The 13,597-nt window shown below is 44.9% G+C and overlaps 1 protein-coding gene and 1 long non-coding RNA gene across 2 annotated transcripts in view; both read right to left on the reverse strand.

The window, feature by feature from the left end:
• PARD3B (par-3 family cell polarity regulator beta) overlaps positions 1-13,231 on the reverse strand; it is a 1,000,837-nt gene extending 987,606 nt beyond the window's left edge. Inside the window, exon 1 of the mRNA XM_029934009.1 lies at positions 13,112-13,231. Within this exon, the coding sequence (XP_029789869.1) occupies positions 13,112-13,231 (120 nt within the window). The remainder of the gene's footprint in view (positions 1-13,111) is intronic.
• LOC115287507 lies at positions 4,978-6,732 on the reverse strand. The gene is made up of 2 exons (XR_003906519.1): positions 6,647-6,732; positions 4,978-5,340 (listed from the first exon to the last, which is right to left on the reverse strand). It is a non-coding gene; the product is annotated as an uncharacterized LOC115287507 (long non-coding RNA).
• Positions 13,232-13,597: the final 366 nt, after the last annotated feature.

The raw sequence follows: 13,597 nt of genomic DNA on the forward strand, positions 1-13,597 counted from the left end.
GCTGGCCATTCATTCACAAGCCTCAGGACCCAAACCTTATCTTTGAAAGGAACTTAGCATTATAATCCACAGATTGTAACTTAAACTCTTGTAAGGCATACTTGATATTAGGAATTTACCTTCAGCCTCACACTTTATTTCAATCCAAAAGCAACCGGATTTTAGAGCTGTAAGAGTCACATGACCTCATGACCAATCCAAGATCCCTAAAGATCAGGCAGCCCCAGTAGTTCCCTAACTTTGGGTTCTAACCTATTAGTGGGAAGTAAAATCAAATCCATACATCCTAACTACTTCTAAAAAAAAAAAATAAAACAATAGAATAAAACAAAGTAGAGGCATAATTTATAGTTAGGGAAAGTACCCCCAGGAGACTTATATATGTGTTAAAGATACTAACTCATGAAGGAAAACCTATTACTATTGTATTTGTTTAATCCAAATCCTGGAAGGAAACAGATGGTTCACTCAAATTAGACACTTAGATATTTAATAAACTATTTATAAAGGTTTGCACAAGGTTAAGGGAAAACACTAGGGGACAGTGTCAGTGGTGAGCCCTTGCCATCATCCAGGACTCAAGGGACAGATATAGGAGTGGATGTCAACACCATGGAGAGAGGAGCACGAGGAGGGGGTGTCCGACAGGAGGTACAGCCTTCGGTGAAGGGGGGTAGCTAACCCTCGGTTACCTGGCAGGAAGGGGGGTGCCCCCACTCAGTTCTCCTGCCAGGGCCTCCCCCACAGCTGAAGCCTCTGAGTCAGAGAGCTACACTGTCAGCCTCCTAGTCACAAAAGAGGCTGCAGAAGGGTCAAGAATGGGTCCAGAGGCGCAGTCAGAGGGCTTTTAGCCACTGTGAATCTCTGTCTCACAGCAGTCATAAAGCCACCAATGTTACACATCCATCACCGCAGCCTGACCACTTTCATTTCCAGATGCCACATTTTTTCCACATCTGTCCTCAAAATCCCACTCTTGAATCAAGGCTCTAATTTAATGCCAAGCGAATAATGCCAAACACTGGCATTCTTATGAACACATGACTTATGATCTGAACGCGCCACCTTTTCAACTGCCCTTAGTCCTCCCACTTCTCCTCCCCCTCTCTGTGGGGCTCCTGGGGGTACAGACCCTCTCTTATGGGTCCCTGGATCTCCAGGCCGCAATGCCTGAAACACCAAAATGCAGAATTCATACTGCTCCCTCTCCCCATTTCCACCCACACTTCCTTTATGCTCCAGTCAACTCCCAAGTCCAATCCTCTGCCCCCCAAAATCTCAAAGCCCATCTCCTCCTGTGCTTCAATATGTCTATCCTCCACTCCCAGGGCAGGGACCTGGGTCACTTCCTCCAACTCTAGTCTCAGCTCCTTCCTCATCTTCCAGGGCAATCAGACAATATCACCACCCTGCCTAGAATGCTTCCTTGACAACTCGCTGTTTAGCTCGTGGGAACAAAAGCCTCCCGGCCCTTCTTCTCATGGCCTCATTGCCAACCACTCGCTCCCATAGTCACCCTTGGAAAACATTCAGTCTGAGGCTGGCCGTGTCTCTCTCCCTCCCTCCCGTCCACCAGCCCTTCATACTCCTACCTCCCTCTCCTTCCCCCACACCGCCCTTCTCCCTTTCTCCTCCCCCCAATGCTTCTCCCCACCCTTCCTGCTCTGGCAAATGTCCATTAGTTCTTCAAAACCCTGCCCGGGTCACACCCCCCAGGAGAAGCCCGCCCACCGCCCATCTCTCCCTGCACCAAGCAAAGCCAAGCTCAGTCGCTCCTTCGTGCACCGCTCTGGGGCTCTCTGGAGCCCTCAACCACACTGTGTGTGATTCACATCGTTCTCTCTGCCCTCAAATTCTACAAGCCTGACAGAGGCAGGGACTATGCCTTATTTTATTCTACAATCCCAGCACAAAACACAATGCTAGACCCAAAGTCGTTGCCTAAATCCTCTCTCAAGTGACTGAAGTGACATTTAGATTCAGACAATCACAGCAAAGCATCCACTACTTGGAAGCCTAAGGCATCGCAAAATAGACAACACATGTTTTATGTGAAGATGGGGTGAAGGAAATATAGTTACTTCCCACCATCCTTAAGTCAGATACCCCACTATCTCTGCATCCCTTCCCCAAAACAGGCTGCCTCTCTATGAAGAGGAAGGAATATCAATTATATCTATATATGCCCTATCACACTCTCTAGGCTTCATGTCTCTGTAAAAAAAAAAAAAATAGTAGCAAACCTTACCCTAAATCTCACGGGGATGAAAGGCATAGCATAGGGAATATTATCAACGGTGCATAACAGCAACGCGGGGTGACACGTGGTCCCTACTCTCGCGGTGACTACAGCATAACATACACACTTGTTGAGTCAGTAGGTTGTACACCCGACACTAATGTAACATTGTATGTCAACTATCCTTCAATTTAAAAATAAAAAGATTTTAAAAAACCTAATCCTAAATCTCCCTAAAAGGCATCAGAAGTCTAGTAGCAGAGCTCCCAATAAACCCTTAATTTCTGCCTCAAATGAAGCAATAAAATGGGCTGATCTTTTCCCCTGCCCATGTGGTTCTCTGGTCTTGGGGATAGTGGCTTAGCCAAGAGCTGTGACATCTCCTCTGTTATCTGCTTCCATCACCAAGTGGGGGGGCCCCCCTACCCAGCAATTCCTCCAGGGCCCAGGACCACCAGGCAAGGTTAATGCCCTCACCTGAAGCAGAAGACAGGAGGAGTAAAGGGCGTATTTATCCGGATGATACCTGGCACTCCATCTGATAGGGACTAAATTGAGAGCAAACCCTTTACAATCAGACTGTCTTTTGGTATCTCGAAATTCCACCTCATTGCAATCCAAAACGTGAAAGTCTGGCAATCAAAAGAATGGGTGAGCCCAGGGAGAGGAGGCAGACCTAATTTGGCAGCCCCTCAGACACAGATAACATGCCTTTCAAACTGAACGAATCCATCCAAATTAAGATAATCCACATTCATTTTTAAAATCAACATGAAATTAATTAGGAAGACACTGAAAATCAAATGCTGTTCAAAGAAACAGCATCGCACAAATCCTCAGGAAGCAAAAAGATGGTATTCCTTCATTGAAAATCCAGAACTTCAGAGAACTCAGTCTCAAAAGTCTGAGAAGTGAGTTAACCTGTCAGAACTCGAAGCTGCTATTTAAGACAATCAGCATGGCAGATATAATGGACCACTAAACGGCTGTCTACAGCAAATGTGGATTTGATGAGGTATTTGAAGACAATCAAGAGAAATGTTGCATTTAGACTTAAAAAAATTAAAATTCCACATATAATGATGCCAAACTCACAATACTTTGTGTTGATACAAGGTCATTCTCATTTTTATGCAAGAAAGCAATGTGAAATTGAATATAATTTCACAAACATTTATGGTATATGTATGTCAGCTATATGCTGAAAACAGAGATAGGAAAATAAGAAAAAGAAAGATTGCTTGTTTTTGACTAGTTCACAGCACAGAGGGGAGACAGGATGATTGTAGTACACGGCAGAGCCTGGCTAGTTGCTCACCATTATCCAAGTGGACCACCTTCCTGATCCCACCGCATCTAGATGGGCTCCTGGCCCATTTCACCAGGGAAATGCTAGCAAGGAGTGTTATCTGCCATAGGAAAGTCAGGCCACAAATCTCCTGTGGCATCTGCCATGCTCTCTTTATTCATCCATCTGCAGAGCTCAGATCTACAGAAAAGCCCAAGGCCAAAGCAAACACGGGGTGGGGGGTGTCTGTGTGTACCAGAACCCCTACCTCCCACCCAGAAAGAGAACCCTTTGCTGTGGTAAGCCGCTGTCATTTGGGCTTTGCTTGTTAAGTTAGTAGATTCTGACTACTGAACAGTAAAATATAAGATGAAGTTTCTAGAACAAAAGCCCAAAAATGAGGAGCTCTGAGAATGCAAGAATGAAGCCCCTAAGTGACAGCAAGCTGGGGCGGGGAGGGAGGAGATTCTTAGGGAAGAGGAAGCTGGAGGCTCCTCCTGAAGGATGGATGCGCAGGAATTACAGGGGTGGGGAAAGTGTGAGAGAACACTGAGCTGCACGTAGGAACTGGAAGGGCATACAGGAGTAGAGAGGACACTGGAGGGAACAAAGGTTTGCCTTTTCACCTAAAAGCGATGGGGAACTATTTAAATATTACCAGGAGTACTTCAAACATTATCAGATTTGTGACTGACTATACAGTCCTCAGTGGAAAATGGTCTGGACGAGTCCAGAGCCAGCGGAGGCAGAGGCCAGTTAACAGCCTGCTCCAGTCTCCCAGAGCAGAAATGAGTAATGGCCTGGCTTTGGGGTAGCCAGATGTAGGAGATATACTTGGAACCAAGAAACATTTGGACCAACTGCACACACGGTAGAATATAAAGGAAGAAAGATCACCAAGGAACAGAGGATTCTCTGGTTTCTGGATCAGACGTCCGGGTGAATGACGGCAGCAGAAGTGGGCACCAGCAGATTTACAGAGAACAGGTTGGGCTTCAGCCGTGTGTGGAACACCAAGGTGGTGAAGTCCAGAGGCAGGCAGATATCAGGGTCTCTGGAAGTTCAGGGGTAGAGGTGTGTATTTAGAAAGAGCTAAGGTCATAGAATAGAGGAGGCGCCACTAAGAGCAAAGCCAGCCCGAGGCACCAGCACACATGGAAACAACAGAGGGAGCACCTGCCAAGGCAGAGAAGAGGGACATGGGTTTAAAAAGCCTGGAAAGTTTGTGGGAATATGGAGTTTTAAAAGATCATTAAATATCAGGACAGAAAAATAACCAAGCTCCCACATCTTGATAACCTTGCTGAAAGCAGCTGATCTGGAGAACATGGGAGAACCAGGGTGACCAATTGGGCAATGAGGCCTTAACAAAAATATCTAGTTGTTAATCTAATTTTCCAAAACACACTCCATTTTTTACATCCATGCAAATACTTTTAGACATGCAAAGTGACTAATATAGGAATATATTTTTAATAAAGCCAAGAGCTACATTAAGAAACCCTGAAAATCTCTTAGGGTGTCACCCAAGCACATGCACAATCTGGTCCGAGGTACTGTGTGCATGGCCGCTCCTTCCTGGGCTGTGCCTGACACTTCACAATTCTCTCCTCCAGCTGATGCCATCTCACTTTGTTCCCTCCACCTGGAACGCCTTCCCTCACTTTTGCACCTTGCAAATTCCTCATCGTCATTCGAAACAGCTTCAATGTCTTCTGTTCCAAAGAGCACTCCTTGCCCATGCTGTATCCCAGGAAACATTCTACTGGAGGAAAACTGGCTTATTCACATGTGGGTCTCATCCCCCTGGAGGCTGCAAAACTCATAAAAACCAGAGAGAGCAACTGATTAATCTTCACATCTGTCCCACCAAGGATGTGACCTGCTATGTCGGCAGCCCCTCCCAAGCAACCAAACCTCTCCCTTATTCAGTTCCACATACAATCCTCTCCCTTCACTCTGGGCTTTATTGTTACTTGCTTCAACTAATAGAACATAGTGGAAAATATCATGCCAGTCGTAGGTCTAAGTCTGAAGAATACCTGGCATCTTCCACTTTGGCATTCTTTGGAACCCTGAGCTGCCATTTGAGAAGCCAGGTGAGCCTGCCCAGGAGGTCATGGGAAGAGGCCATGTGAAGATGACCAGATGCTAAGACTGCATGGAAGAGAACCCAGGGACCCAGCTGAAATCAAGAACCAAGGCTCCAGACATATGCTATTCAAGCCATTGTAGCTGAGGCACCAAATATGCAAGTGAAGACCCCAATCCTGAACATCTCAGACCTGGAAAACAGCGCACTGAGCCTCCTTCATGTATCTGAAGGTATTCTAAGCTGCCGGATGGTGAAGTCGTTTGTAATGGAGCAAGAGAGAACTGTGACCAACCAATGGTAGTAGACACGTGATACAAGAATGCATGTTTAAGACGAGTTTATGACCAGCCTACTATGTACCAGTCACTCTCATAGGAGCTGGGCCTTGAACAATGAACAAAATTGACAAAGATCTCTACCTTTATTGAACTAACATTCTTGTGGGGAGAGGAGGACAATAAATGCAGTTAATATAAGCAGGATGGGAGGGAGGGACAGTTTCTGGGGAGAAAAAGCAGGAAAGAGCAATACAGAAGATGGTTGGAGGGGTCACAGTTATTAGAAGGATGTTCAGGAAGGTTTCACGGAGACAGGAACAATCCTAAGATGGATGGGATGAGGAAACTAGACAGGTGGGTAACTGGAGAAGACTTTCAGGCAGAAAAAAGAGCACATGAGGTATGAGCCTACTGGCTTTTTTGGAATAACAGCCACAAGAGCAGGAGGCTGGGAGACAGCAGGAGAGAGAGAGAGAAGAAGAGGTCTGAAAGGTAAGAGACGGTGTGCTGGGCTCTCCAAGACTAGCCAGGTTCACCAGGAGGACTCACAGGACTCAGCATATCGTCATTCTCATAGCTGTGATGTATTACAGTAAAAAGATACAAAGCAAAAAAAATCAAGAAAAGGGAAAAGGCTCATGGGTAAAGTCTACAGAGAACTAGGCACAAGCTTCCAATGATCCACTTCCAGCAGACATCCCCCAACCCCGTCAAGTTTTGACATAATATGTGAAATGTCCATCTACCAGAGAGGATCGTTAGAGACTCAGCATCCGTGGTTCTCACCGGGAGCTGGTCACATAGGGACCCTCTGCCTAGCATGCACAAAAATTCCAGACCTCAGAAAAAGCAGGTGGTCAGCATAAACCATATTGTTTGCATAAAGAATAGCTATTTGCATAAGCCATTCTTTTCAGAGAATGCTGGGAACCCTCCACAATTCTAAGTTCCCGGATGCCAGTCAAAAGCCAGTCTTGTAAGTAGGCCTAAGATAGGGGTCACAGGCCAGCTTCACTAACTTTTATGCACAGATACCCAGATCATGTAGCATCTTACAGCCCATCGGAAAGAGACTGGCGCCAACAGAGGATCTCGAGTAGAAGAATGACATGACCTGACTAGAATTTTAAATGTCACTCTAGCTTCTGTGTTGAGAAAAGACCTTTAGTGGGGGCATGAGGCAGAAACAGGGAAACAAAAATTCACTGGAAAAAAAAACAAAAACAAAAATACCATGAACCCCAGTACACTAACAGAAAAGCTGGTGAGAAGCAGTTAGAGTCTGAATGTACTGTGAGAGTGGAGTCTCTCTGAGTTGCAGATTGATGGCAGGTTAATCACACAAGGAAGAGAGCAGTCCAAAACGGTGACAGGGATTTCTGGCCTGAACAACCAGCGTTTAATGTGACTGGGAGACAGAGCGGGAAGTAGATTTGGAGTATGGGCTCAGGGGTTCAGTTTGGGGCTTGCCAAGTGTAAGATGCCCAACTGACACTCACGTCAAGGAGGCAGGGAAGCTGCTATCTAGAGTTTGGAGCTCAGAGAGGTCTGGACTGGAGCTAGAGACATGATACTTGGGCCCACAACGCCGGAGGGGCTCATCTGAAAGCATCTAAATCTCAGTGAAAATGCTCAAGCGGACCTCAACTTGCTTTTAAATTAAGCTGAGTTTTGCTCATGTCTAGGTAAAGGATTCAAGATTTTAAAGGCTCTCCCTTCCACCTGTGAATACCACAAGGTAAACGCGGATCCCTTTCCGACGGCAGAGCTCTCAACAGGATAGCCACATCCGGAAGCATGTCAGCTTAAGGACAGCCTGGGACCTGGGCTTTGGACCAGCTGTTTACAAAAGCAGCTGAGAGAAATCATCAGTGGAGCCTTAGACTTGAACTGTCCATTTAGGTAAATCATTTGCAACCTTTGGTGACCTTTGTTTTGTTTTTGGGGGGGGTTGTTTATTTATTTAGAGAGACAGAGTATGCAGCATAGGAGGGCAGAGAGAGCGAGGGAGAAAGCCTGACACGCAGAGCCTGACACAGGGCTTGATCTCATGAACCATGAGATCATGACCTGAGCCGAAATCGAGTCAGACGCTTAACTGACTGAGCCATGCAGGCACCCCCAATTTGTGACCATTTAAATTCAAATTTAAAATTCATTTCCTCAGTTGCACTACCACATTTCAAGCCGTAAGTGGCTAGAAGCTGCCCTATTGGAAAACACAAACATAGAACACTTCCATCAACACAAAAAGTTTCTATGGACCGTATCACTGTAGACTTTCCAAGAGAAATCCAAAGCTCTGCAATTTAATAGACTCCTCAGATGATTTTAATAACCAATTTCTTCAGAAAACACAGTCTCATAAAAATATGACATTATCATTTGCCCAACCTCCACAAAGAGGATCTATGACACAAAATGCCCTAAGAATGGGGATAAATACTTGGTAAACTAAGCCATTTGAGCACAGTTCTCCAAACTACAAATCAGGGCTGCAGCTTCCAACACAAAGCAATTAACTCAGCTCGGAGGATGTCAGCTGCAGCCCAAATCCTGGTCAGCAAACCCAAATGTAGGTCATGGTAGGGGCCTGGGGGCATGGGGATGGGAGCAAGAGAGGCGTGGGGGAGGAGAAAGAGAGATGCAGGGGGACAGAGAGAAGTACAAGAGGAAAGAGAAAGAGGTAAAATGGAAAAGGGAAGGTCCAGGGGCTACAAACTCAAACACCTATAGCAGGCCAAAGAGCAACAAAGGCTGACATGGGCCCTAAATAAGAAAATAACAAGAGTAAAAAGTTAAGCCTGAGGTAGTAACATACTTTTGGTGAGGCGATAATGGAGCACAGAGCAGAAGGATTCCCTCTAAAAAGAAAAGGGAGGTCTCACTTCCAACTGATGGTTGCTATGTGGGAAAATAAAGCCCAATGCTGCCGGAGCTTCTGATTTTTCACCCAGAGAAGACAGAATTGGAATCTTTGCGCGAAGTCTCAAAATATTTAAACATGGCAAGTAAGTCAAAAATGTGAGACTGAGCAGAACTGAGAAAACAGGTCCGTGGGTCCCAGCGGGCCCCACTAGCCCTGTGTCTATAAACTCAGAGACTGCTCTATACAGGTCAAGTGCAGAACCAAAAGCAAGTTAGCAGCATGTGCCCTGCTGGTGGGAAGACAGCCCTACCCACACGCGCTGGGGACAAACATCGAGTCCACATAGTAGGAGGGGAGAGGGCTGAACAGGAAATGAAGCACTCCGGTACATCAGTGCCCAGTAAGTTGAAAAGCATTTTAGGAATCCACTCTGGTCCTAGTCTATGTATACAGGAACCTTAAAATCTGGAAACAAAACATCAAAAACTGAAAAATGTTCAAGAATCCAGGATTTTCAGCCTATTCCTCCAGGCTAGGCCCATACACCAGATTCTTGTTACTGTATAAATTTTTAGGTGCTGACCGCACGATTTATCAGAAAATAGAATTATTACTTTTATCTTGCTCAGATTTGGGGCGCTGGTCTCAACGGTAAAACAAATTATTCAAAATATCTGAACACAGAAGAGATTCCTTCTGGCAAGTTTATCTAATGTTTCTTAACTTTTTAAAAAAAAGGTATTATCATACAGTCAAATCCACAAATCTGCTTAAAATTCCTATATACCCACTATTCCATGACCTCAATGGTCATATTATCTCATTCATATCAACTCCTAAACATACTATACATTCTCATTACTAAACAAGTCTTTCCATTATTCACTTCAACCTCAGTTAGTTTGTGTATGGGAGCATGAAATAGAAATATATATACATATATATATGTGTATAGATATAAATGGTATATTTAATAAATTATTTGAACTCTGCTATGAGAATTCATTCATGGTAGAAGAGATGACTGCTAATGCTAGGTTGGTCTGGAGAGGTCTAACACACAGTATCTGCTATCAAAAGAGTTTAAAATCAAATGAGTTCAGCCTTACCAAATGATTTAGGTAGTAGATTAGTTTTCAGCCCAAGCTGGGCATTAAAATCATCTTTTTAAAACACCTATGCCCAGGCCCCACTCCAAACCCACCGAATTAGAATCTTGAAGAAAGGGACTTAGGCCTTTGTTTTATTTACAATGTTGAATGATAAATTAGAGGTAACTAATGATCAGCCAGGGTTGAGAACCCCTGCAGGATACGGCTCAATTACCCATTCACCTGTGACACGTAATTTTGATGATAAATTTAACTAGTTACTCAATGATCTCCACCTTGAACTACTTGAAAAGACAAGTAACTCTCCACTAACTACTTAAGTAAATTGGACTTAGAGCCTAGGACGCTGATAAACTACCAGGATCCAAAGACAAGCAACCCTATAATTCTTGCCCCTTAGTCAATTCCCCTTCCCTGTCAAGTTCATCGAATGGCAGGGAGGGGAGAGGGGGGCAACAGGAAACTCAACGTCCCAGATTTCAGAACATAATTAAAGCCTTCCCAAAAGTTCCCTCACTGTCCTCCGCATCCTACCCACTTCTGGACTTATCTGATGCTGATTCAGCTGGTTCCCCACATTCCACAAATACCAGGCTCCTGTGTTTCTTCTCAGCAGAAGGTGGATACTTCTCTGATGCTGTCCACCAAATCCAGAATGGCCACATGGCCTCACGACCCTCCAAACTGGAGCTACCTCACCTCTATCTCCAAATCTGCCTTTCTCCCATCTTAATTATACAAGGCCCTGAGAGAAATGGGCTTATTTTATATTCATGTTCCTACCAATTTTTTTTCTTTCTAGCACTCTCTACCTGAATAACTAAGAGATTTTGCCCATTTTTTCCATCTGTAATCAGACTAAGGAATGTCTTTTACACTTGTCTTGCAAATCCTGCAGTATTAGGCTCAGAAATTAGACACTCCTCCCCATTACATGTAGACCTGTGCTACACCAGAGACAATCACGAGAAAGTTGTGCATGTCACAACTGTCTGCAAGAAACAAAACTGCCCTTTTTACGTTGATAGTTGATCACGGCAGTTGATAGATGGAATTGTCTTCTTCAAAAAACTGTAAAAAATAAAGAAGATGGGTACCTTCCAATACACAATAACCTAAGGGCTGTGCAGTTAGTGACTGTGATTAAGGACTCGGAGACTCCTTCCTGGGTTTAATTCTACCACATGTCAGTCATCTCTCATTTCCCCCTTCTGTAAAAGAAAATATTGACCTGCCTCATGAAGTCATTTAACATATGTAAAGTTCCTACAATGGTGCCAGCATAGTGTAAGCATAATCCATGTTAGTTACTATGTTTTTACTACTGAGTGCAGGGCTAAAAATCTTGCTGTCCAGGGGAGCAAGCCTTCTAAATTTCTTTCACTGATTTAAAGAAAGTGAATTTGTGACAAGTTGGTTTTCAAATTGAATTTTGACATTTCTGGTCTTTTCCCATTATTTTCTAAATTCAATGGATGAAAGCATGGAATTTGTCAGATTAATTCTTGACATTTTAGTTCCATTAGAATACCATTTAATATCAGTTAAGCCTTGTTATGAATACAATGCTATTTAAAATGAAACTATGGGAGAGAGATATTTGGGGAGAGAGAAAATATCACTTGCCACTTATTAAATTGAGATTTTAAAAGCCAAAGGAGGGAGGGAGAATTTATAAACTGCAGGTGACCTTTAAATGTCACATGCACTAATACATAAATGTAAACACAGGAAAATGTAATAACTGGTAATAGTAAACTGATCAATACAATTATATTATAGGTTCTGAAATCATAAATTATGCTTTCAGTACAGAATATCAATAGCTTTTAAACACCTTTTGAGATCAAATTATAAGCACACTAAATTTCATCTAGTTAGATCCCTGAATGTCATTTATAAGTATGTAGCTTACTTCTATTACTTGGACAGCTCCATGTCCTAAACTTCCAAATGTACAAGACACTAGAGCATAAATTATTTTAAATATTGAGTTAAAAATAAAAAGTTTACCACCTCATTAAGATAATTCCTCACCAACATTTACTTGAATAATTTGTCTAGAATAATGTTGTTACTATTAACCTTAGTTTACTTTCAGAAGCTTACTTTTAGAAGTTCAGAAGGAGGATTGGTTACTTGAGCAAGTATCAGTTTTTAACTGAATTACACAATACAGAACAGCCTAGTAACGGGGGAAACTAGGGTAGATACTTATATACTTCTATAGGCCATTTCTATAGTTGTGACACCATGAAAACAAATATTAAGAGAGTCATTAACGTCTAAAGCAAGAGTTTATGACTTGTCCTGTTTGAGGAGGATTTAGGGCCTGATGTTCCATCAAAAGATTCAAAGAATTAAAAGGTGCTCTCTGAAGCTTTCATTAAAAGATTTCATTGAAGAAGACAGAGTCCCAGTATGTTACCCAAACAGCTATTACGAATTCTGAACACGCATCGCACCCTTAAACGTTAAATTAATCACCCAATTTTTACGCATTTCTAATTTCGGGGACAGATCTCGGAACAATCTTTATCATTATATCAATAGTCAACCAGGAATCGACAGAGCGCACACACCAATAAATACTTATAGACTATGCGGCTTTAAAGACAGTCAAAAAGTGGGCTGCTTAGTGTAAGCAAACAGGATCCTTCTAGGTAAGTCCCTGTCCCCTGTCACTTATGGAGAATAGCTCACAAAATTGAATTCCCAAGGGCTCCATCAGTTGGAACTTCCCAGTGTCTGTTACTAGCACCAATCAACTTTCTAACTCCAAGGAGCTAAAGTGGGGCGGGCCTTAACCAGGGTCAAAATTCACACCTGACTGAGCAGCATTCTCTCAAAAACCCAAAGCTGTGCCTCTCAAACTCCAACAGTCATTTCAATCACCTGGGAACTTGTTGAAAGGCAGTTTCAGAGGCAGTGGGCCTGGAGAAGGGCATCAGATTGTGCATTTGTAGGGAGCACTCACATGCAGCGTTTGCTTCCAGCACCCTTTGAGAAGCAAGCAAGGCCCACAAACGCCCAAAGACATCCAGGTCACTTACATTAGTAACAAACAAAAGTTGCAGGCACAGGTAGCGTCGAAAAAAGTTTCCTGGGCGCTGTGTACCCTGGGCGTCGCCACCGGGTCCTAGGGGAACCTGGCAGGTGCCTTGGCCTTGGTGAGTTCGCGGGTAGCCCGCCCCACAGCCGCGCCCCCCCTTCCCCGCCCCAGCGCTCACCTTTTCCCGGGTCTTCAGGTACCGCTGCAGCGCCTGCTGCGTGAGCTCCCGGACGCGCAGCTGGCCCTCCTTGCAGGGCACCACGATGCCGGTTCTGCCGAAGCACACGGTCACTTTCATCCTGGCCCCCGGCGCCCACGCCGGACCCGGCCGAACAGGTGTCCCGCCCCACGGCCGCAGCCCCCACTCTCGGGATACCCCCGGCACAGGCGGGTCCGGGGCTCCGGAGCACCTCTCCCCAGCGCCCCCTCAGGGCCCGGGGTTCGCGGCAGCGCCCCTCCGCCTGGCGCTGGCGGCCCCGGGAAGGGCAGCAATCGGGGAAGGGGGCGACTGCGGGAAGGGCTACCTCCCAGGTAGCTGGTGCCCGAAGACGCGGCGGCACTGTGGCTGGGCTCCTCCTCCTGCTGCTCCGGCTCCTGCTCGGGCCCGGACAAGGCGGCTGCTCCGAGCCCGCCAAAGCGAAACTGCCCGGCCGGCTCTGGCCCC

Source organism: Suricata suricatta, chromosome 3 (assembly GCF_006229205.1).
Source record: "Suricata suricatta isolate VVHF042 chromosome 3, meerkat_22Aug2017_6uvM2_HiC, whole genome shotgun sequence".
Lineage (NCBI taxonomy): Eukaryota > Metazoa > Chordata > Mammalia > Carnivora > Herpestidae > Suricata > Suricata suricatta.